This window comes from Fukomys damarensis, unplaced genomic scaffold (assembly GCF_012274545.1).
Source record: "Fukomys damarensis isolate Sample0158 unplaced genomic scaffold, DMR_v1.0_HiC HiC_scaffold_30, whole genome shotgun sequence".
In the NCBI taxonomy this organism is placed as follows: domain Eukaryota; kingdom Metazoa; phylum Chordata; class Mammalia; order Rodentia; family Bathyergidae; genus Fukomys; species Fukomys damarensis.
In genome coordinates this window covers 20,068,891-20,093,147 of record NW_022900942.1, presented here as the reverse complement: position 1 = coordinate 20,093,147, position 24,257 = coordinate 20,068,891, and the positions used below count along the sequence as shown (strand labels likewise).

General features: G+C 32.6%; 1 protein-coding gene across 3 annotated transcripts in view; it reads left to right on the top strand.

Moving 5' to 3' along the window:
• Positions 1-15,587, top strand: part of Cdh7 (cadherin 7) — a 130,022-nt gene extending 114,435 nt beyond the window's left edge. For all 3 annotated transcript variants that reach the window (XM_033757445.1, XM_033757446.1, XM_010642692.2), the window contains exon 12: positions 14,613-15,587. In XM_033757445.1, coding sequence (XP_033613336.1) covers positions 14,613-15,106 — 494 coding nt within the window. In that variant the 3' untranslated portion in view covers positions 15,107-15,587. The remainder of the gene's footprint in view (positions 1-14,612) is intronic.
• The last annotated feature ends 8,670 nt before the right edge of the window (positions 15,588-24,257 follow it).

Genomic DNA, 24,257 nt, shown 5'->3' with positions numbered 1-24,257 from the left:
AATAAGCACAGTAAATGGATTTTAGGACAGTTCAATTGTATAATCAATCTTCTAACATCAAGTTTTTCTGACTGTTTTCACAGTATCTACCTACAAAATGTGGTTATCAATTTTGAAAGTCATTGCACAATAGAATGAGGGAAGGTAGAAAATATATGCACCATATCATTAAGTGCCAGTTAGGTTCATAAAAGACTACAAGTTTCTCTGTTGGCTATTAAGAAATTCTTGATAAACATTAAGACTGTTCTGACAAAAATATTAGGAGGATGTGGCATTGACATCCTTTAATCAAAGCAGGGACTTTGCCTATGTGTGTATCCTGCTTGCCAGGGGCTCCTTCACTGTTGACCATTTTAACCCAGGACAAGATTTGCCTCCTTAACAATGAGGACTGTACATAATTTCTTACACTTTTGAAGAAAGGTATCTAAGGTCTTTGGGTGGAACACATGTGCAATAACTTAAGTAAGGTGCCTTGATGGTAGTACGTGCCATCTAATGGAAGACCCATTACCTGCCAGGAGGAAAACACCACAGCTTCTCTATTTTCAATGGCCGGCCTTTATACCATTAAGTTTATTGGTAAAATAACTTTAGATATACACTCATTTAGATCACATGCATCATATGGAAATTGTACCCGTACATAATATATCTTGATTCATATGTTTTCCATTCCCTTCTACTGCCTTCTTCCTCTCTTCCTCTTATTTACAAGGGGTTTTTTTTTCATTTTTCTTTTCTGTGTTTCCTATCCCTTCCCTCCTTTCACTCTTCCCCTTTCCTTGCGTTCCTTCCCATTTGAACATTTTCTTCCTATTTTACAGTATTTATCACACATTTCTGTCCTTATTTATACTTTCAATTTCTCACACCAGGGGAAAATGTAATATTTATACATTTGTATCCAATTTATTTCACTTGAGTATGGTTTCAAGCTACATTCATTTAGCTATAGGTGTCCCAAGTTTATCTTTCTTTATGGCAAAGTAGAACTCCATTGTTTACTTTAAAAAAAACACACACACATTTTGTCAGTTGATGGACAATTGGGCTGTTGCCAAGATTTAGCAAACTGTGGTATGATGCTTTTAATTCTTCCACAAAAATACCAAGAAAGAGGCCTTATTCTATCCTGACCATCAAGATTTTATGCCTTATTTTACTTGTTCTTTATAAAAGTTCCTCTGAGTCTACAACAGGTAAGGAAAAACAGACCTTTATACTGAACTACAGCTTTAAAACAGGAGGTTCTTCCATAAAGCTTTCATTATTTTGGTGACACAATGTAATAATCAGCATCTTATGCTCAGTAGCATTTCAACTCAGAAATTTAATCTTCTTGTATCTTAGTTCCTAACTTGGTGGAAGCAGATGATGATGGCTGTGTTCTCTTTTCATTCTTTCATCACTATTATAGACCAGATTTTCAAACAATAAGTGCGAAAGACAATTAAATCTCATATTTATAGGGGCTCAGAGTGTAATGTGCTTGATTTTTAGTGGACTAATGTTGCATTCTTTACAACAGCTCAATAAGTGGTGTAAACATTGTTTCTAGATGCTAGGTTCACTATTTGTAACTAAAATATTTTCAAATTTCTTAAAAATTTTCTACAAAAAAATAATAAGATAAAGATGTGGGAGTGATGAGAAACTTGCAAGTCAAGTTTAATTAAAAATCAAACTATAGGAACCTCTGGGCTTTGGCATCTAAAAAGAAAATCATGTTTTTATTACTTCTCAGGTTTTTATTGCAGTTATGTGATAAATTAAAGTGACTTGTTTTTCACACCAGAGAAGCTATTTGGGATTCACACATGTGTGAAAAACTACAATTGTAAAAAAGATACTAATGGTATAATTAACAATGTGAAATAGGAAGAAAAGGGCTAAGGGTATAGGGAAAGTGGGAAGGTTAGGGGAAAGGTAATAAGGGAAAAGAAAAAAAATATGAGAAAATGAAAAAAACTGGAAATAAAGTTTTTGGAAATAGGGAAGGGAGGAGGGGGTGAAGGGAGGGCAGAGACCAGAGGAAAAAATGAGAACCAAGTCCTGTCATGTAAAGGTACAAGATCCCAGTGATGAATGTAACTGTACTGTATGCCTAAAATGTACCAATAAACGCAATGAGGGAAAAAAAGATAAAGTGACTTGTAAAGTGACAGAAGGTGATAAACGGAGTATCCGGGAATGTTAACCCCGTGACATATTCAAGAAATTGATTCCAGCCCAAACTTTTGTGCTTTATAGAGGAGAATCTAGTGTAGTTACATCAGGGGCTGGAAGCGTTCATAGAAGGAGTTAGAGGTGGAGAAGACATAAGATTTTAGACTTCCCTAATTTCAATCAGTCTTTTATATTAAGCAAATATTAAGTAAAATAAATATTTAAATATTAAATAGAAAAGGAATTTCCTTGTGAAAATACAAAAGTCATTACTTATATAATCCTCTCTCAAGAATTGAAGTTCATGTTCAGTGAAATTGGATTTATCAATCTTTGCTTTGATCTGTAATTTTCTAAATATGAAATTAGCCTTTCCTGTTTGTTCCCCCATTCTCTCTTGCTCCTATTGCTTTCAATAATTTTTGGCATCTAAATTATTTAAATGAGATAATCTGAAATGTTAGGAGTGGGTTCCATGTGCCTCACAAGAGCAAGGTCCCAAGTTCTATCCCCAATACAGAAAATAAAAATAGAAATGTGGTAAGCTGAGTAGGAATTAAATGGAAGACAGAATTGCCAGATTCAAATTGCCTAATATAATAATCAAGCATGTGCTTTATTGTTAAGGTAGAAAAATTTTAACAATATATAGTTTTTTTAGTAGAACAAAAGCACTTTAATGAAAAATAATTTTATGGTTGACACATTTAATTATTACTTTGATAGATTCTTTTAAAATTAATTTTATTGGTACATTTAAGGTATACAATGCAATGGCGTTCATTGTTGGAAATTTGTGCCTTTACACAATCAATCTTAGTTCTTATTTTTCCCCATTGCCTTGCACTCCCTTCAAACCCTCCCTCCCTATCTACAAAGCCTTTGTTTCCATTGTTTTTAATTTTCTCATATTAATCCCATTGTCTTCTTTCCTTTCCCCTATCCCTTCAAATTCCCCTTCTTTTGCACCTTTTCTTCCTTTGCAGTTTCTTTCTATTTCACATTATCTATTATACATTTTAGCCCTTATTTACGCTTTTAATTTATCACACCAGAGAGATTATTTGGTATTTACACCTGTGTCCTATTAATTTCATTTAAGAGTATCACCTCAGTGCGCATCCATTTTGCTATAAATGTCTCTAATTTCTCATCTTTTATGGCTGAGTAGTACTACACTTTATTTTACAACACATTTTCTTTATCCAGTCTCCCTTTGATGGGCAATTGGGCTGCTTCCAAGTTTTGGCTAGTACAATTTGTGCTGCGAATATATCACCATGGTGTGATTTTTGTAATTCTTTGCGGAAGATACCCAGCAGGAGAATAGCTGGATCAAATGGTACTTCCAATCCTAGTTCTCTGAGGTATCTCTGCCCTGATTTCCACAGCCGTTGCACTAGTGTACTCTCCCACCAGCAGTGGAGCCGGGTTTCTCTTTCCCCACAGCCCTGCCACAACTTGATACTGGTTAATTTCTTGATAGCAACCATTCTTTCTGGTGTGAGGTGAAATCTCAGAATTGTTTTCACTTGCTTCTCTTGAATAACCAGGGTTGATGACATATTTTTATATGTTTATTTGCTGTTTCTACTTGTTTGTGTGAGAAATGTGTGTTTATTTCAGATGCTCACTTTTGATTAGGTCTTCAAATTTGGGAGGTCTAATTTTCTTAAGTTCTTTATATATTCTAGATAGTAGACCTTTGTTTAAGGAACATCTTGTGAAAAAAATTTCCCACATTGTGTGTTGTCTCTTCACACTGTTGGTGGTTTCTTATGCTCTGCAGAAACTTTTTAATAAGGAGAGATCCCACTTGTTGATTGTTTGTGCTAGTTCACGTGCAACTGAGGTTCTGTTCACAGAATCTTTTCTTACATCGATGTTTTCAAGAATTCTACCTAACCTCTCTTCCATTTGGTTTAGTGTTTCTGTTTTAATATTTAGCTCTTTAATCCATTTTGATTTTAGTTTAGTGCATGGTGAGAGATATGGATCTAGTTTTAATCTTTAGCAAGTTGGAATCCAGTTTTTCCAACACCATTTATTAAAGAGACTGTCTTTTCTCCTTTTAGTGTGTTTGGCTCCTTTGTTGAAGATGAGGTGGCTGAGTGTCTCTGGAGTTGTTTCTGCATCTTCTAATCTGTTCCGCTGGTCTGTTTCTTTACAAATTTTTAAGAAATTAAGAGAAATAATTTCATCTGCTTTTTTAAAAAATAGGTTTCAAGCTGGGCATGGTGGTGCAAGCTTATAATGATTTTGCTACATATGAACCTGACTCTAAATGTATTAAATTAAATTATGGACTTTTTTCCATACTTGGATCTTAAGGTACAAATAATCAGAATCTTATAACATTTCTTCCAAATTATTTTTCTTCACACATGTCTTGAATTAGTTAGACTGGCCCAGCTTCTTTAACTAAGGTTTAATAAAGTGTTTGTAGAAATTCACCGTTCACTACATAAAACTCAAGCTTTTTGAACCTGTCTATTATGGGAAGCTTGAATTTTAGCTGTCATGCATCTTTTCACTTTTCTTCCCTGATCTATGAAATATTAAACTATATTTACTTGTTACTTGTCTGCTTATAATTTTGATGAACATAAAAATGTTTTTCTGAAGTTGTATGTAAATGATGAGTTACTGATATAAAAATGCATTAAATTGCTGAGAAAAATAATGGCAGATCTGTGTAATACATTGTTCTTTACCATAATCTGTAATGATACTATATAATTCACAAGGTAGTCCTACAGATAATAATGAGTAGGCTATTGTTAGCTAATTTATGGTAGCAAATAACAAGCTTGAAAGAGAAGTAAAAATTAATTCATTTCATAATTTCATAATATGAGACAGGCATTAGCTTAAATATGAGAACTATATAACTTTATCTTCATAAAATATTTTGGTACAACTACTGTCATACACTTTTTCTATAATAAAATTACAATTTAGAACTATGCACTAAATCGTAGGTTGAATGAATTTCATTCAACTCAAATACGGGCACAGTTGCCATGTAAACATTGTTGGTATTTTTCTATATATTTTTTTCCAATTGGAAACACCCATGTGTCTCTGAGAAATCTCTAAAGAACTTTTAGTGTCATAAACTTGCACGCTGTCAGAATAGTGTTGTCTTTTATCAGTTTCACATAGTGATTTTATAATTTGTTCAATTAATTCTGAGCATTGAATTTAATAGTATCCTCCTATTACTTCAGAACTTAGGAAAACAAACTTAAAATTATATGTAAAACCTGAGGTTATGTATTAACACAACCAACCCCCCACACACACTATCTTTGTGCTTAAAATATTCATTGTACTTAGAGGAGTTTTTTTCTGTCTTACCTCAGACTCCAGTGAAATCATTCTCTCACTATCAGAGATCTTTATAATACTTGTATTGGGGAAACAAAAGATTCATTTCAATTATAATTTAACTTTTCCTTGTCTTGAGACAATTTATGCTCATGATTCACAAATTTCTAAACATTATCCAGCAAGGCTAATAATCTAAAACCCTTATCTTATTGGATGGCTGAAATTAGCAATCTTGAGAAAAGTACCAAATCCTGAAAAATTCTTCTACATTCGTGACACTTTACATGATTTAGATTCACTTGCGTGTTCAGAGTCAAATCAGTTAGCCTTTTCTTTTCTGTACTCCATCTCTCAGAGTTAACAAATCCTTGAATTTTATTTTTTAGTTCCTTTATCAATTCATTTTTGCCCTTGATGCTGCTTTTCCAGTGTCCATCATTTCTCTCTCAAATTAGGGAAATAACCTCATTCTTCATCAGATTCAGTCAGTACTGGGGAAACGGGAAGCTTCATGAAAGCTAAAAGCTTCTTCTTTAAATGTGTCTGTAACACACCTTAGCTTAAGATAATACTTCTATGACTCCCCATCATCTACAGATTGAAACCACAAGCATTCAGACTGTGTTCCCCTACTTCAGCCCTATTTCTTTCTACTCGTACACTGTATTTTGGCCAAACTTCATACTTTGCATTTTCATTCTGCTTTGTCTCACATGATCTGCCTAAAATAATTTTCTCCGGAATACCCAAAAGGTTCACTCCTTCTTGTTTTCAAAACTCATTTTCTTGGCTTTAGGGTACAGGTTGAAGTTTGTTCTTAAAGGTGCCAAACACATGGGGGTATGACAGTCAGAACATCCATCATAGCCTTGACGTTCATCAGTTCATGATTTTTCCATTTTATTGGATTGTCACCTCATTTATCTTTTTCATTAGACTCTTACTTTTGAAATAAAGACCAGGATTTATTTTAATACTTTATGTAGCATGTTATAAATTGCTTATCTGATTAAAGATGTTCTATGATTGCAGGCTGAAAGAACCATAAATGATTTGAATGTATTCAGTAAAAGAAAAGAAGAACATTTGAATTAATTTCCCTTCTATATTATCTATCTATGAATCTATCTATCTATCTACCTATCTGTTTATTTATTTATTACTTTTAGATTTGGATTTGCTAAGTCAATTACATTATCCAGCCTGGGCATGAAATTGCAGTCCTCCTGCCTACGCCTTGCAGAGTACAGATGTGTGCCACCAAACCAGGCTCTATTTCATTTTGGTTCTTCCTCAGAAGAGATATTACTACTGGATGTTGATTTTTCTCTTTTCCTAAGAGTCTGCATTTTTAAGACACGCATCCAAGATTCAGTTCATCTTTTTAACTTTACTGGAAAATCAATATGGCACAAGTTAAAAGTACTTAAATTATATCATCAGGGTAATAGCAATATAGCCATGTATGTACCCAGGAAAAAAAAATGAAAACTGTATGACTAAAGATAGAGGCAGCTTTTCAGTAGGTATCAAGGATATTTTATTTATTATCATTTTAAAATGTTACAGTTGGTATCTACTTGATCACTCAGATTATATCAATTACAAAACTATACTTACCCTGTATGAATATAAGTGATAGAGAGAATTCAAATGTGCAAGTTAAAATTTTGGGTTTGTGTCACTGGGAATTTGCATTTATCTCTGACTCTAAACCTTTAGACTGGAACAAAATGACATGTTGACTTCTTTTCAACTTTGAGAACTTAGCCTAGATGTCACTTCAGATGACATCCTTTTCTGAACACAACCAGTATTACTGTATTTTTTATCATTTCACTTCTTGAAACAAATTAATTTTTCTTTGCTTGAAACACTTCAGAAGTATTGACTTTAGTGACATAAAACTCAAATGTTTTTCAAGTTCCAAAAGCAATCCATGCTCTGTCACTTGCTCACCACTGTAAGTTATCAGGGTGTCTGATCCTTCACACACTCAGAAGGAAGAGATGCACAGCCTTATTTTCAATCATTTTCAAACAGATCACTCTTTTTCTTTCCATAGTTTTCTTGCATCACTTCAGATTTTCATTTTGTCCTCTATACCCCAGCTTCAATGTTTTCTCAAGAGTAAAGCCCTCACTATGATTAAATTGAAAAAACTTCATGCTCACTCTCCTCTATCATAACTCATTTATTTTATCTAAAAATCCTGTCACCATTTGCAAATCTATGTTTGTTTGCTTTGCTGAAATATAAAAGCAATTTAAAGTGGTGAAATATACCCATGTCTCTATTTCTCTTTAGCCACTGTGTTCTCAAGGTCTACCACTGGGCACATGGGAAACAGAGGATTTCTGAGTGAACCCATAAATTTCATATATCACGGTCTATTCTTTACAAGCTTTGCCACATATTTTAGGATTTGTTATTTCTATTAATTCATAATTCTACCAACCAAAAGATAGACTAGACTAATAATAGATATATCAATTCAATTAATGCATCCACATAACCATATGTGAGTGGATGGAAAATTCGTATCTCTTCCTGTGGGAAAGTTACCAGACCCATGCAAATAGGAACTGAACTGAAGAAATCGCACAAGTGAACTTCTTGTGAATTATTATTTAACAGAAACAGTGCTTATTACTTGTTTATACACTTTATGAATATAAACTTAATCTTCATAAAATTGTGATGAATTGTTCCTATGTAAAGACCATCATTATCTCCATTTTGGAGAAGAGGCACTTAAGATACCATGCTTAGTTTGGCATATGCAGTAAATGAAGTGTCAGGAATTCAAAGTAGGTATGGATCTTACACAGGAAGGAATTGTAAGCTGAGGGACAGGATTTGCAATATATTTCAGGGCCATACTACATAAAAATTGCTTAATTGAAGTATGGTACAAGCAAGTGTTGCAGACAAAGCAAAAGTAAAGAAGTCAGAGTCACAGTTGACCTAAAAGTTTCTGTTTATGCTATTTACTATTTTGGGAAGCAGGTGTGTTAGTCATTTTCCTAACACTGGAACAGATTACTATATACCCACAATTTAAAATGGGGGAATGTGTTTTTGCTCCAAGGCAGAAATAGAATGGCAGAGGATCACGGCATAGGAAAAAGTGCTCAAAACATGGCTTTCAAAAAGCAGAGAGAGAAGAGGGGAGCCAAGGATAAGAGTACATCCATCCAGATCACACATCCAGTGAACCTCCTAAGAGCACATTCAGCCACTCAACTCATCAGTGGATGAATCTACCAGTAAATACAACAACTTCATGCACCTGTCACCTTCCAAACACATGAGGATCTGGAGAGACATTTATATCTAAATCATAGCAACAGGGCAAAGTATGAAACAAATTATAAGTTAGAGAGCTTAAATCTAGACACTTTGAAAGTAATAAGTGATAGTTACTGGGGTAGAAAATTGTATTAACAGAAGTGGTAATGACAGCAAATAAAAATGAAAAATAATTTTTAAAAATTATGTTCTGATAAGCTCATATATTTCATTATCAATAAATATTTGGGCAGAAATTTTAAAACATGACTTGGCTGTGCAGAGATAAAAGGGAGAATAAGATGCCAGAGATATTAGAACTTGCCATACGAGAGGTGGCAGGATCCTGGGTTTCACTCATCTAGGATTATCCAGGAAGTATGCGAGGGGAGAAAGGAAAAAGCCAAGCACAGAACTTCCTGAAGATGCCCTATATTTCTCAGAGAAGAGAAACCACAAAAGAATCACTATAGGAGAAGGGAGATTAATACAAGTCTTATTCCTTCTCCTCTTCCTCTTCTTCCTCCTCCTTCTTCCAAAAGGGATCCAAGAGGCCTTACTATATTCCACTGAATGATTTCAAGATGGCTGACCCACACTGAACTTCCTGGGTGGAGTTTTGTGTCAAATACAACATACACCATATAAAAAAGGACTAAGAAGTATCTGTTGGAGACCATAAATGTCATTGGTTATTTTTGTCACTGAGAAATAATGTGGAAAACCTAGACTGCCCTGGTTTAAAAATAATCAGCACATAACTAGGAATGTGGCATGCACTGTAGGCTAACTTCACAAAAAGGAAATACTAACAAAGTGAGTACTGATAAAGATAAATTATTAGTTGGAAATTGTCAGAAAACTGTTTCCAGGTAATGATTTCTGTGTTGTTTTTAATGAGTAGGGGATAGTGGAAAAGGTTTAAAATTGATCTTGAACAGAACTATGAATATGTTTCTTCATGATAGTTATTTCTGATTTGAAGCCACTAAAATTCAAATGCAAATAAAGATGAATAGAAATTTAGTAAAAATGAGTTCCCAATAGAGACAATGTGACAGATTTTCAGTAAGTAAATTCGTACAAATATCTAGTATGATGCAGATTTTTAATTTCTATATTTTTCATATTTTATTTCTTGTATTTTGTTCTACTTGGGGAGAGCAATACTGTCTGGTCTGCACGCTTCTCTGCACTCATGCTTGTCTACAGTGAAATGCGTTACAATTATGCTATATTTAACTGAGAGTCCATAGCCTGCACTGTTTAACCTGCTTACAATTTCTCGTTATGATTGTATCTGGCATGGTTTTCTACATATTTCAGACACTTACAAAATATTTTCATATTATAAAACTGAATTCTAAAAGTAGATATTTAGGTCAGCATTATACTTTCGCTTGTAACAGTTCCCTCACTTCTTTTCTCACATCTATTTTTCCCTAATTCCTACCTTTAGTCCAAACACATAATTTTTAAAATATCTGAACACAACGTCCTTTAAACAAGCTGACCCTGGCTGGGATCACACACCCTGCCTACCTGTCTGACCTTATTTCTTTTCCCTCCGGACAATTTGGCCTCAAAATTTGATCACCATATTCCTTCACCAAAAATGTTCTTCCCTATCTCCTTTCTACCCCTCTTACGGCTGTCAGCCTTCAGTAATCCTCAGTCCACTCTTCTTTACCTGGATGTTTCTTTCCCTTAACATATAATTTTTATCTTTATAAGGTTGCGTTTCCTTTTTTGGGGGGGTAATTATCACAGTTCTAATTTGTTTATTTTTACTATTTGATTAATATCTCTGCCCCCAGTGAATTGTAACTTTCACATGGAAATATATTTGATGCTCTGTGCAATATTATATTTATCACCATACTTAGTATTTATAAGTAATTAATATAATTTTGCTAAATGAATGTGTAAATCATGAACAAACAGCACAATAGAAGTTCAGCATGACCAGACTATGAGACCTATTATTTTGTTTAGTCTCCACTCAGAAGTATGACAGAAAAGATAAATGACAAAAACTCCTCAAATATAAAATCTTTTACTTACTTAGGCAGAAAATATTTTTAATGCAAGGATCATCTTCATAGCCTACAAGAACAGTAAATACTTGTCTATCTAAAGGTTAAAATTTATTTTTTATGTGCTCAAATATTTAGACAGTAATATTCTCTCCATGTTTGAACTGTTACATCATCTAACCTTCCAAAAGACTTCTGGTTCTTCTTTTCTTCAGGAACAATTGAAAAATAAGGAAAACAGAACATATTAATATCTTTGATATGTGTTGCATGAGGTACAAGGGTCGAAGGATATTAGCATCATGTGAAATTTTGGGGGAGGCCAGGGATTTTAGCTGTAGTTCTGCCATCTGCCTCACAAGTGCAACATCCTAAGTTTGATCCCTGATACCCCCCCCAAAAAGAAAAGAAAATAAAAGAAAGAAAGAAAGAAAGAAAGAAAAAAGAAAAAAATTTTCTTACATCATTCAGGTTTTCCTTGTAGTGAAGAGTGACAAGTTTGTGAGTAGTATGGCAAATATTTACAGTGCAATATGAGAAATAACTACTCATAATGCCTATGATATGACAAAGTTCATTGTTATAGCATCAAAGATACAATTTAGAATTTTGTAATGTTTTGACTAACTAGATATTGATTTGAATTTGAGGAGCATTTAATTATTTCACAACTTTTACTTCATAACCTCCCCCACTTGGGTGTTCATCCATTTCATACACATATTTTCCCTCAAATTTACATTTCCCCCTTTCAATATTGCTGTCCAATATGACTATCAGGTCTTTCACTGTTAGTTCCCTTCCCTGTTTACTGCATCACTACTCTCTTTGTTATTCATAGCTCGCGTCTCCACTTTACTCTAACTTCTCACTAAGAAGTCTTAATAGTCTCACTTTGTTTGCTTTGGAATTTTCTTTGTTTAGAGGAGACTATGTCAAAAGTTTCAGAAACTAAAGTGGTATATAAATCTAAAGTAAGTATTTTACTTATCCATGTCTCTGAAGCTGACTGACATCTCTTTCTTAGAGTGAGTGCCATCTATGCTCTTGTTTTTTTAGAAATAGGGTTTGTTTCATCATTTACCATCTATGCAGCTTCTAAGCATATAGTGGATGCTCTAGAATGTGCAAAGACATTGAAGGCCAGCTGAAGCTGAACATAACTTATCCCTGGTTACTGCACTTAGTTACATTGACTATAGACAGGTTGTTTCATTTGTCTATGGCCGCCACCAAAATACTTGCCTCACAGAACTTTTGTTAAGGTCAAATATATGCAGATAGTTTCTCACCTCACCTTTTCTGCCTCCTATTTGGTCTTTAATAGACATCAAATTGTGTATTTGGTAGTTATTCTGTCATCTCATTCTTTGTGTTTTTGCTAGAGAAAATGAAGTATTTTGTATTCTGTTTTCATAGAAATTTAAATGAATATTCTTGGCAGAATGGATATTTACAATGAGAATTTTTTCCATTGAACACCTGCAAATGCTTGTAATTCTACCACTGCTGTTTATGTTATTTCAAAAATCTCTTTATCACTTTAATTTACTCTAAGGACATTGACCTTGGTTTTTATTACATACTTGTAGGATCAGTTAAATTTACTTGCCCCAGAAGATATGTGAAGGGCTGGACATTTATTTTAGGCCTTCTTGACACAAAAACTTCATCCCCTCCTGTTGTGTTTTAGCCTAGACTTTGAGAACCACAGAGCTTGGGAGTACTGGAAATCCTAATAATCAGTAGACAAAAAGAGATAATAAACTTAACAGAAAGAAAGGTTAGTAGCAGGCTATGACTAGGAACAAAAAGATACGAAAGAAGTAGCTTTTGAACTACATGTCTGCCCTTTCCTCGAAAGCAGTTGAGAGCATGGAAATGTAATAAAAGTCATAGCAAGGAGAAAGAACAGAGAAACTTAGAACTGTTTCTTGGTCTTGACTGTCAACAAAGTGCAAAATTATGAAGAGAAGAGTAGGCCAGGCTGAAAAAGGAAAGGAAAAGAAAGTTCCACTAAAAACAAAAGTTTTCACAAGTTTTTCCAAATATTTCTAATAAAAATCCCATCAGTTATATTCTTTTAATGAAGAAAAAGCCGGAATCAGACAAATACTTACAGTGTGTAATCTTCATTGAAATTAATAAATTCATCTCATTTAAAATTTGGCAGTGGTACCTCGGTGCACAAACATAATTAGTTTTACTATTTGGGGGAAAATGGTTGTGCTTGTGTTTGTGTTTGTGTTTTTGTGGGTAAGATGGCCATGGTTGTTTGTCATTCAGTGTGGAATTTGTTAACAGAAGCAAAATTTTGTGGAATGCTTTTGCTTGAGAACCAGATTGTTGGTAAACAGAAGTGTCCATGAACTGAGGTATTACTGGGAGAACTTGGCTTTTTCATTTTTGAAAGAAATCTGACATGCATGCAGAAGGGTTCATCACTCCCCATGATGTTCTATAATTTTAATGTTTTTTTTATTTTTACCTTTATATATCTTCCTAATACTAAATTACAAATTGTATGAGCTACTTTAAATGTAAATATTACCTGTCAACCTTATTTATTTGTTTTTGCCTTGTGTGATACTAGGCATAGAAAGAAAAATCGTACATACTATGGAAGCTCTCTGCCACTGAGCTACGTACACCTTCAGTCTTTCAAGCCTCTTTTTTAATAAGATACTGAGAATAATGAGCTTCAACAGCAATCCCTTTCATATGCATTTTACACCATCTAGACCTTTCAAAAGCTTACACTAGTGCAAAAAAAAAGTTGAAAAATATTTAACTTTATACAAATAATTGTAGACACATACTAAAGATAATTCATTATTTTTATATTTTTGAATTCCAAAAATTCATGAACTCTTTATATTTCATTTTTATTTACTTCAGGGAGCCTTGAAACCTGATGTTCTCAATTCAGATAGATTATAGTCCCTTGTAGCCAGAGATGGCTCTTTATCATTATTGTGTACTTTTAAAAAATACAGAATGCATTCAGTTCAGCAAGGCCAAAAAATATATGATATAGCTGTCTCCATTTTCTCAGGGCAAACTCATGTTTAATGATTTGATATCAGTTTTTATGCAGAAAAAATTCCTAATGTTATGCGGGTGGTATATTTCTTAAATCTGACTTTGATTAATGTGGGAAATCTTACCAACTATATTCTGTTTCTAGGTAAAATGCACGAAACTGAAGTTCAGAATTTCACACATGAAAGTGCAACTCAATTCATTATAGGGAAGCTTTGGGTCTTTGTATATGGTCTGACATGCTGGATTTTATTTAACAGCTGAATTTCATAGACAAGAACTAGACATATCTTCAAAGAACCTGAAGAAATACTGTAATCCATTTTCTTCTGAAATTACAGTGGTTGAATTAGACACGAAACATTATGAATGTCACTTTGCTTTTCCATCAATTAGGGCTTTCAAAAAATTCCTTCATGCTATGTGTCTTTGAAATTATTATATTTATCCTGAGCTGGCTCTTCAGTTTGTTCTATTAAATACTTTGGAGGTTAGGGCAAGACATCAATCCTGAACAGGTGTCGAAAAGTGTTTCTTGATCTTTAAAAGTGTTCTATTTTAAACCCCTTTTAGCAATTTGAGTGCATTCAGTGCTGTGAAAACCCATGTAAGTAGAAAGCAAATACATTTCCTTGTAAAGGCAAGAAAATATGCGAATCAAAATCATAGAGATAATGTCACTGTCACGAGAGACAGTGATTTTACTGAAATTCTCCCTTCTGTGTTTTATTGTTTTAGTGTTGATCCTCCTCATTGTCACCATGAGAAGACGGAAAAAAGAGCCTCTCATTTTTGATGAAGAAAGAGATATCAGAGAAAATATCGTTAGATACGATGACGAAGGTGGGGGAGAGGAAGACACTGAAGCATTCGACATGGCCGCACTGAGAAACCTAAATGTCATCAGAGATACCAAGACCCGGAGGGATGTGACCCCAGAGATTCAGTTTTTAAGTCGACCGACTTTTAAAAGCATCCCAGATAATGTCATTTTTCGGGAATTTATTTGGGAAAGACTGAAAGAAGCCGACATTGATCCGGGTGCTCCCCCATATGACTCTTTGCAGACCTACGCTTTTGAAGGAAATGGCTCAGTTGCGGAATCACTCAGCTCTTTAGATTCGATCAGCTCAAACTCTGACCAGAATTATGACTACCTGAGTGACTGGGGACCTCGCTTTAAACGACTCGCAGACATGTATGGAACTGGCCAAGAGAGTTTGTACTCATAGCCCTAGAACCTTAATTTGAAATGTACTGAAGAAAGAGTAACATCAAAAAACAAAAACAACAACACACTACATACAAAAATCAAGAACTCCATGAGTTGGATGAAACTGGTTGTAAATATGTCTCCATTTTTAACTATTTAGGTTTCTGCCTTGGTGAAGCATATCTTCATTAGACTTACCCAAGGGACTGCACTGACCACAGACTCTGAGCATTTGAAGGTTTTTTAATACAAATAAATGCTCAGTAGTTTGTGAATAGATAGCAACTCTAATATACCTGCAAAGGCACCTAACCTTCTTGAGCAAATAGTGTCCTGTGTTGTCGTGAACCAACGATGCCCTGGACATGCTTTCATGGTACTGTCAGTGAGAGGAATCAAATTATTTCTGTAAGAAGAATGTGCCATCAAAAAACCCTGAAATTTCTGACATTTCAAAACTTGGCACAAATTTAATTTATGGAAATGCTTTTAGCTTACTAATATGATAGATTTCAGCAGAATTTGATTGCTGTTCATTAGAAGAAATATTTTATTTAGCAATATATAAATTATCAGAATATCTTTACCAAATGAAAACACTGCAATAAAAGCCAATAAATTTGATGTAAAATAACGAAAGCCATTGTTTACCGATAACTTATAAAATATTCCAAACAAGAAAAAGGTAGATGATTCTTCAAGTTGGTAATAGCTTTGTGATGCTTGTGTAGGTATGATTTTCAAAAGAAGTTGCTGTCTATTCATTACTTTTTTATTATCTCTTCTGATTTGTACAGGAGAATACCTTTTCTTTTTTTATTTGACACATGGTGTTATATTTATTTTGGAGCTCCAATCTCCACTAGATTCAGGTCCATCTTCCTGCCTCATAGCTTGAATTTCATCTGAACCTGCTGGTTTTTCTCCAGCCTGAGCTACATGAAGGAGATGAAGCATGGAATGGAGATATAATCAAACAACAATTGAGCCCTGTAACAGTTCACATGTCAAAGAGGAGCACAGCCACAAGGACATACAAATTGTTCATCTGAGCCACTATAACGTACAATCCACTGGAATATAGTATTTGTGTTTTAGAAAGGCTTTAGGGAATTGGGATTTTCTGTAATGCAATCTTTATTTTCCATGGTCAAGTTCTGTACGTTCCAAAGATGTTCAAGTATCGGTTTACCAGTCTATTTCACTGTAAACATATTAAGTAAAAGAGTGGATTTTTAAACAATGTAACAGAAATTTCGAACCTATCTTTAAATTCTAATGCAAATGTTTCCCTTAAGAACTAACCAAGTGTTGTATAGTTTCTCTTGTGGTTTAAATGTGCCAAAGTGAATAGAGTTATTGCAAGTAACCACTTGTGCTTAATTTGAGATAAATATCTCAGTGTAAGACATTTTTTTAATCAAAACGATATTTCTAATTACTTTTATTGAGATTAATACTTGTTTAATGTGCTTATAATCAAGTAGAATGAATTCATTTTTCCCTTACATTCTCCTTTAAAAAAATAATTCATTCTTGGGATCCAAACAAATCTACAGATAACAAACGCTGTGTAGGAAATTGTGTTCTTTAAGTATTTCTTTCTAAAAGGAATCTCTGGAACCAGAATATAAATAAGCTGATTACATAAAGAGAAGCTACACAGGATTATGTGAACTAAAAGTCCCTCTTTAGAAATGCAGTATGTGAAAGTGGCCTTTAGCTTCATAAAAATAAATAAATCAATAAATTTGACTATTTTCAGTCCTTTAATTCAAATAACGTTTTCTAGATGTTTCATGTCCAGATAGATATGCTTCTTGCTCTATGAATATGTATATATAAGTAATTTTACAACAGAGTAGAGTAAAAGAAACTTTATATCATTTAGTCACATGAGCAAGTTTTCCATATAAAAAGTAGTACACTTACCCAGTTCAATAAAATCAAGCTCTGGTTTGGGAATTATACAGATGCTAAATCAGCGAGGTGCTGAGAAAAGAGTTTTGTAATAATTCCCTTGTTGTCTAAAAGAAGATAAAATAGTTTAGTACATTTAAATTATGGTTTCAAAAATGCTGATTGTTGAATATAGAACTGCATAAAGGTTTGGGAATACTGTAGAAAAGGCAAGTCATATCATACACCATATTATTTGTTGTTTTTAACATGTATGCATATTCTCTTTTTAATTTATTTTCATATTTTCCAGTAGTAGATTGAGAAAAGACAGATTCTCGTTAGAAATTGTGGCATCTGTTCAATTGTTACTTATGTATAAAATATTGCAATATAGTATTGAACTTGATTCAATACTTGCATGAGGTGGCCGAAAGTCATTACCACAATAGAATTCATACAAAGTACTTTAGAATTATTTGCAGTAGAGGTGATCTTTTAAAATTTGATTTTAACTTTCCTTTCTCGTTTAAAATTTAACATGAAAAGAAAGAGATCAGATCAGTTGACTGATGAAATCATCTTAAACGTAATTGTGATTTTCCAAATAATCATTTAGTTGAGAAGCAGTCAGAACCAGCTTTCAAGATTTATTCATGTATATCTCTTTCCATGTCCACTTATGGTAATTCTGTTTGGGTAGGTTGATATCAACCATATTGTGAATATTTAGACCTCCCCGATAATTACCAACCACTACCCATTTTTTCTCACTAACATTTGCTGATGCTTATCAAAACACTAGTTCTTAAGTTATTTTATAAAAAGTGACCTCATGGTAATAGATAGTATGAATGAACAGAACATAAAACAATTACTTGAAAGGAATTTGTGCTTTATCTTATAAATATGGGTGCACAAGTAAGTGATTTCATATAAAATATTTGAAAGTACTAGTAAAAAAGGATATTATATTATCAAGAAACATAGCATAACAAGTGTAAGTTCAAATAATAGTTTAGAAAACCAGTAAATTCAAATATTGTCTATTTAATCTATACAGAGGTACCAAGATGTATTTATTGTGCATTTTGAAAATGTATTTTTTTAAATTAATTGCATTTCATTTCTTATTTTTCATGTCACAGAACTGCTCTGCAACCCCAACTGTGGATTGTTATTTTTGCATAATTATAAATCAGTATACAATAAGGAACCTAAATCTTACCAAGAAAGTGTACTGTCACAGATTAAGTCATAATTAGCATCTTGACTTAATATTTCAAGATCAGCAACAGACCCAAATTACAAAAGAGACATTACCAAAACATTAGCCAGCTGGGGATTTAGCTCAGTGGTGCCACTGCCTGCCTTGCAAGTCCAAGGACTAAAAAAAAAAAAAAAAAAAAAAAAAAAAAAAAGCCAATTGTAGGGAGTGTGTAGATTTTCTACAAGGAGTTATTATGTAAACATAATAAAGTTTTTTTTTGTTTTTTCCATGAGGCTCCATAAGGCTGTCTGCAGTTGGGGTTTGATAACAAGATCTGTACAGGAAGTAAGAGTGTTTAAGTGACGATAGCTGCTTTTACACTCTGCCCTCTGAGAAGGTTTTAAATTATTTTAACTTCATGCACAGTTACATTTACTGCATTGGATGATGAGCAGGGATGTGCAATTATTCTCAAGCAGATGGAATAGTTGTACATGATATGAGTAGTATTTGTGATATGACTCACATACTTAAAAAATGCAAAAGCTAATACAGTGTCAGCATTTACATTCAAATATAAAATCTAAAATAACTTAAACTGTTAAATATATTGCAAGGGGCAAAACAAATTCAGTATTTTAAAGTGTTTAAGCATCAGCTATAAATATTAATCTTTACATTTTCAATTTGAACTTGACATATATTGAATTAGAATCTGTTGTAATTACCATTCTTGTTTTTTGAAATAATCATTTAAGGGTTTACTTAGTGTTAATATAATTATAGTTGATTAAAGATTCAACTTACTTTTTTAACCATTTTTGGAAAGAGATGGCAGGAGACAGATGGAATATATATGGTAATAGAGAAGTCAATTCATTTTCTGTTAATTTATATTTTTTGATCATACATATGCAGTCAGTTACTTTTAATCACTAATAATGTATATTGTGTGATATATGATAGTATATGAAAGTTTAGCAAGGAAAGGTAGTATTATCATATTAGCCATCTAGATGTAATAAAGAATAAGAATGAACTAATAGCATTTGCATTATGAATATAATTCAATGCTGTTTTTTTTCAAAATGGAATCACCTCTGGACCAAATGGAAAGTGTCTGAGGCTACAATTATGCAAACACTATAGTTCATAACTCCATAGATACTTTTTCAAACAAAATGTCCTTAATATATTGTGATGTTCTGACACTTTTTCATTGTAATGATAAATGCTACTGGCTCAGATTTAATTGAAAAGGATACGTGCTTCTGAGTGTGTATGTATGTGTGTGTGTGTGAGTGCATGTGTGTATGTGTGTTTAGGAGATAATGCAAAGTATGTCCTCATCAACCTTAATAAAAATAAGACTAATATCATCTAACATCAGTATATAATTATAATTTTCCAAGAAAATCTGGTAATGACTAAAGGAAGAGTATTTTATTTTTTTAATATAATGTATATTAGGAAAAGGATTATGGTAGCTAGCAGAAAATGATTTACTGATTTATGTAATTGACACTTTTTATTTTTATTGTGTGAATATGAACTCTTTATTAACATCAACAGTCATTTGCAAATTATCATGGAATGTCACCTTCTTAGTATCAGTGCTGCGTACTAAAAATTACCCTGGTCTGTGGTCACAAAATTTAGGTCAGAGGCTTCACGCAAGCTTGTTTTTGCTGAGCCCAATACCTCATTCTATTTTGCTAAACTTTTATATATTCATGATTAAAATTGAGTTAATGACTATTTTGTCTATTCCTGAGGCTTGTGAGATGATTGAGTGAAAGGACTGTGCTCTGTAATCTGTAAAACACTGTTAAGATGTAAGGATTTGTTATGAAACATTATGAAAATTATGTTAAAAGGTTGATTGCATTTATTATTATTTGGTAAACACTAATAATTTCTGTGGAAGGAAATATGCACTGAGGAAGAATACATGCAATTAAAACTTAAAGTAGGAAAAATTATTGAAAGAAGGAAACAGTTGTTATAATTAATTGAAATCTGACTTTAAAAACTTTAAGCGTTTAAAATTTCAGGTCTAACACGAGCTAGTTAAGTTATTTAAAAGAATTAGACATCAACAATGGCAAAGAATTACAAATAAAGAACAATTCTTTCTACTCATTGTGATAACTGAGTAGGAGAGTTTTAGATAATCCCAGACTGACTTCAGAAATACATATATACCACTTCTCAGCCTTTTGGCTAAGATCGAGTGTAGAAATACAAATAAACCCAAACAGCGTTATTAAAAGACAATACTGAGTAGGATAGGTGGCTATACAGACCTTGAGAATAGAGGAAAATAAGTGAGGATGTAGGCAATTCATTATTTTATCAATTATAGTGCCATATATAATTATTAATTCATATACTTCAAAGAACTAAAACACAGTAATTATAATTTACCATTATAATCATTCTGAGTGCAATATACTATTGTTTCAATTCTAATATCTTACAGTGATGTATCTTAGCCTTTTATAAATGAATCAACTATAGAAAACATAAAAAATGAATATATACTGAAGTCTACATTTTGTCAGTGATTCTCTACTCATTAGATGATTTTCAATAAAACTTTTTCTCAATCCTTAGTTATCTGGTTTTTTGATGCTCAAACAAAAAATAACTATATACAAATACATTGATATCTCTTTGAAGACAAAGTTGAGAAATAAAGTATATGCTCATTGAAGTCCATTGATGCTTGCTTTAGGATTTCATTAATTAAGATAATTTGTGCTAAGAAATTATACATTTTATAAACAGGAAAAATTACATGATACACTATCCTACTGCTTCATGCTGTACTTTTGTGAGTATAAATACTAGGTTTTGTATATCAAGACCAGGAATTTATTACACATTGTACATGATTAGTACATAAGTAATCATCTTTTAAAACAATACATCTAATATATATAGATATATATTATATGTATACATATACATATATATACATATATATATGGCAATTGCATATAGGTATATAATATGCACACACACATACCAAATCTGTTTATATGTGTCTATATAGGTAAATGCAGACATAGACAATTTGAAGCTAAGTGTTAAATTGAAGTAAATTACTTTTCATGTTTGTTTGTAGTTTCAAAGATAATTATGGCTATCGGAACCAACCTCTACAGTTAAACAGAGTGAATATGCTGCCAAAAAAAATGGATGTTCCTGGAGATTCTCTTTGTTAAACATTTCAGAATTTCTCAAATGCAGAGAAACTAAAACCACATATTTAAAATATGCAATATAAATTTAATGTTAACTATAAATGCATATTTGAAATACCACTATAATTACACTACAAAAATTGAAAGGTTTTTGCTTACTTGAGTCACTTGAATAAATAAATATAAAAACACTACAAAAACGCTAATTGATTGACCAATCAATTTTCTAAATCCAGTTTCCAATTAAGTATAGAAATAAAATATAATGATTAAAACAGGGGTTGAAAATAGGTCAGAATTTGAAGAGATTCTTTTTTTTTTTTGTACTGGGGATTGAACTCAGGTCCTTGCGCTTGCAAGGCAGGGCAGTGAACCTCTGAGCTAAATCCCCGGCTGAAGAGATTCTTTTCAAATTATGAACTACCTGTCAGTTCTCAAGAATTTGAGATTTTGAAAGTAGATACAGGAAATAAAGTTTCAGAATGATAGAAACGTAGAGGTATACATAAAGTACACAGTTAACATTAATCAGATATAGGAAAACAAGCAATGATAGTGAGAGAGCCTTTTTTTGCCATGTTTTATTGTTGTGTGTTATGTTGTATGTTTTGAAAATAAAAACTGACATGTACTAAGATATGACAGAAAACATAATTCCCCCTATTTCTGATAACCAAAAATATCTGAGACATACAATGGTAACTTCTATTATCACAATTTGCAGTTGTAGTAATGGGGCCTAGTTGGTTTCCAATTTAAACCTCTTCATAACTTGACACATGAACTGAGTATTATTGTAATGAATGTTTGATGTGCTATCCTAACTGATATTTACATAAAATTATCATAAGAAAAATTTCCATGTATTTCTCATTTTCAGTACTAGGAAGTCCTAATATATGTGCTCTCAATTTTCTTGGAAACCAGTAATGTACTGCATTTAGGCATTATTTTGGCCAAAAATGGCATCCCACTTAAAGTTCAAAATAGTTGTATAATTGTTATCCAAGGAAACATGTAAATGGTAGAGATGAAAGAAGAAAAAACGTAAAACATTTGGCCCACCATCTTCTTCTATATTTAAACCTTCCACAAATGAAGGTCTGATTTAAGTAAATGATAAGAAGTTGGACTTTATTAAAAATTTGCATTCCCTGGGGCAGGGGATTTAGCTCAGTGGTTCAATGGCCTGCCTCGCAAGCGCAAAGACCTGAGTTCAATCCCCGGTTCAAAAAAAAAAAAAAAAAAAAAAAAAAATTGCATTCCCTAATTTACTTAGGCTTTAGATTCTTTAAGAGTATTAAAATTTGTCATTTCTAAATTCTAAATGGAAAAATAACATTAGATTCTGTATTTAAAATTACTGAGAAATTAGAAATTGACTGTTAATGAGCAGCATTTTGTAATTTACTACCAATTGGAGAACCATGTAATATGTTGACTGCACATTCTGAGAGTTTCTACAGGTTCATGTACTTCAGTTGAATTCTTGACTCAAAGAATGAAAACAGCAAGAAGGTATCTTTATCAAAGAAAAACATTTAAAAAAAATAAATGGAAAGAACAGAGCACAAAATGAAAAATTTCACACTGAGATATCATTAAACCGGGGCACAGAAAACTTGAAGACCGGTGCATTAAGTCAAGACCCATGAAAGTGCTATTATCATTTAAAGACAGATTCATCGCTAATTCCCATAGATTATCTTCAGTCAAATATGAATGTGTAATCAAAAAATCACCAAACACACAAGACAAACCATCATGGGGACAGTTGGCAGAAATATATGAAAACTTCATATATTGTATCAGAAATATAGAAAGCTATATCTAAAGGTTTAAAGAGATTGAAGATAGATTAATGCATAAAGAATAAAGATAGACTATCTTTGATGTGGTGTAATGGCAAAAGAACAAAATGGCATTTTTAGAAAAGAAAGATTTAATTTGTGAAGATAAAAATGAAGTGAAGAGAATATATATACAAATGTTAGACAGTGCAAGAGACGTGTTAGCCTCAGAGATACAATGCATAAAACTGCCTAGCCTACTATATAAATAGATTTAAAAAGATACACTCTACAAGAAAATGAATAACAAGAATAAAAGTCAGGCTTCCTCTACCATGTTTTATTGACTTATTTGTCTCACTTTAACTTGGCCCAGTTCTTCTTATATTCCTATCCTTACAGCAAACTGTACCCTTTCTATAGATTATGTACCTTTTCAATTTGATTTATTAAATTTAGTTTTCAAATACTGTTAAGAATATTTGAAGCTTAATTTCTACCAAAAATCAATAGTGTACTTTTAACAAACTTGTGGCACACACCTGAAAGGGGGACAGGAAACCCAAACAATTTGAATTAATGCAAAATAATTAAATATAAGGTCTGTCTTTTACCTTTTTCTTTCTAGTTGGTTTTGGTAGGTTTCTTCTTTGTATATTGAAGACCAAAATAAAGCCCTATTTTTCTCTGTCATATAAGAGTGGTTCATTTAGATTGTAAAGATATATATGATGTGACATAAATTACAATGTTGAGAATTTTTTTTCTCTTTCAGTACATATACATACTATGCTTACATTTCAGTTGCAACCAGAATCATGGCACAAATCATGGGATCAGAATGTTGGAAATAAGTTCATGAACTGAGATGCTACTACTCTCTTCCCATAACCTGAACCTCATAAAATAATTTCTTTAATTTGACCTTCAGCTAAAAATTACAGTGAGTTGAGGATAAGCTCAATCTTTCAGTTTTGGACAATAAATGCATCAGCGATTAATTTGGACCTATACCATTTATGGTGACTTTTGATAATTTAGTAAATTTCATAAAGATACAGA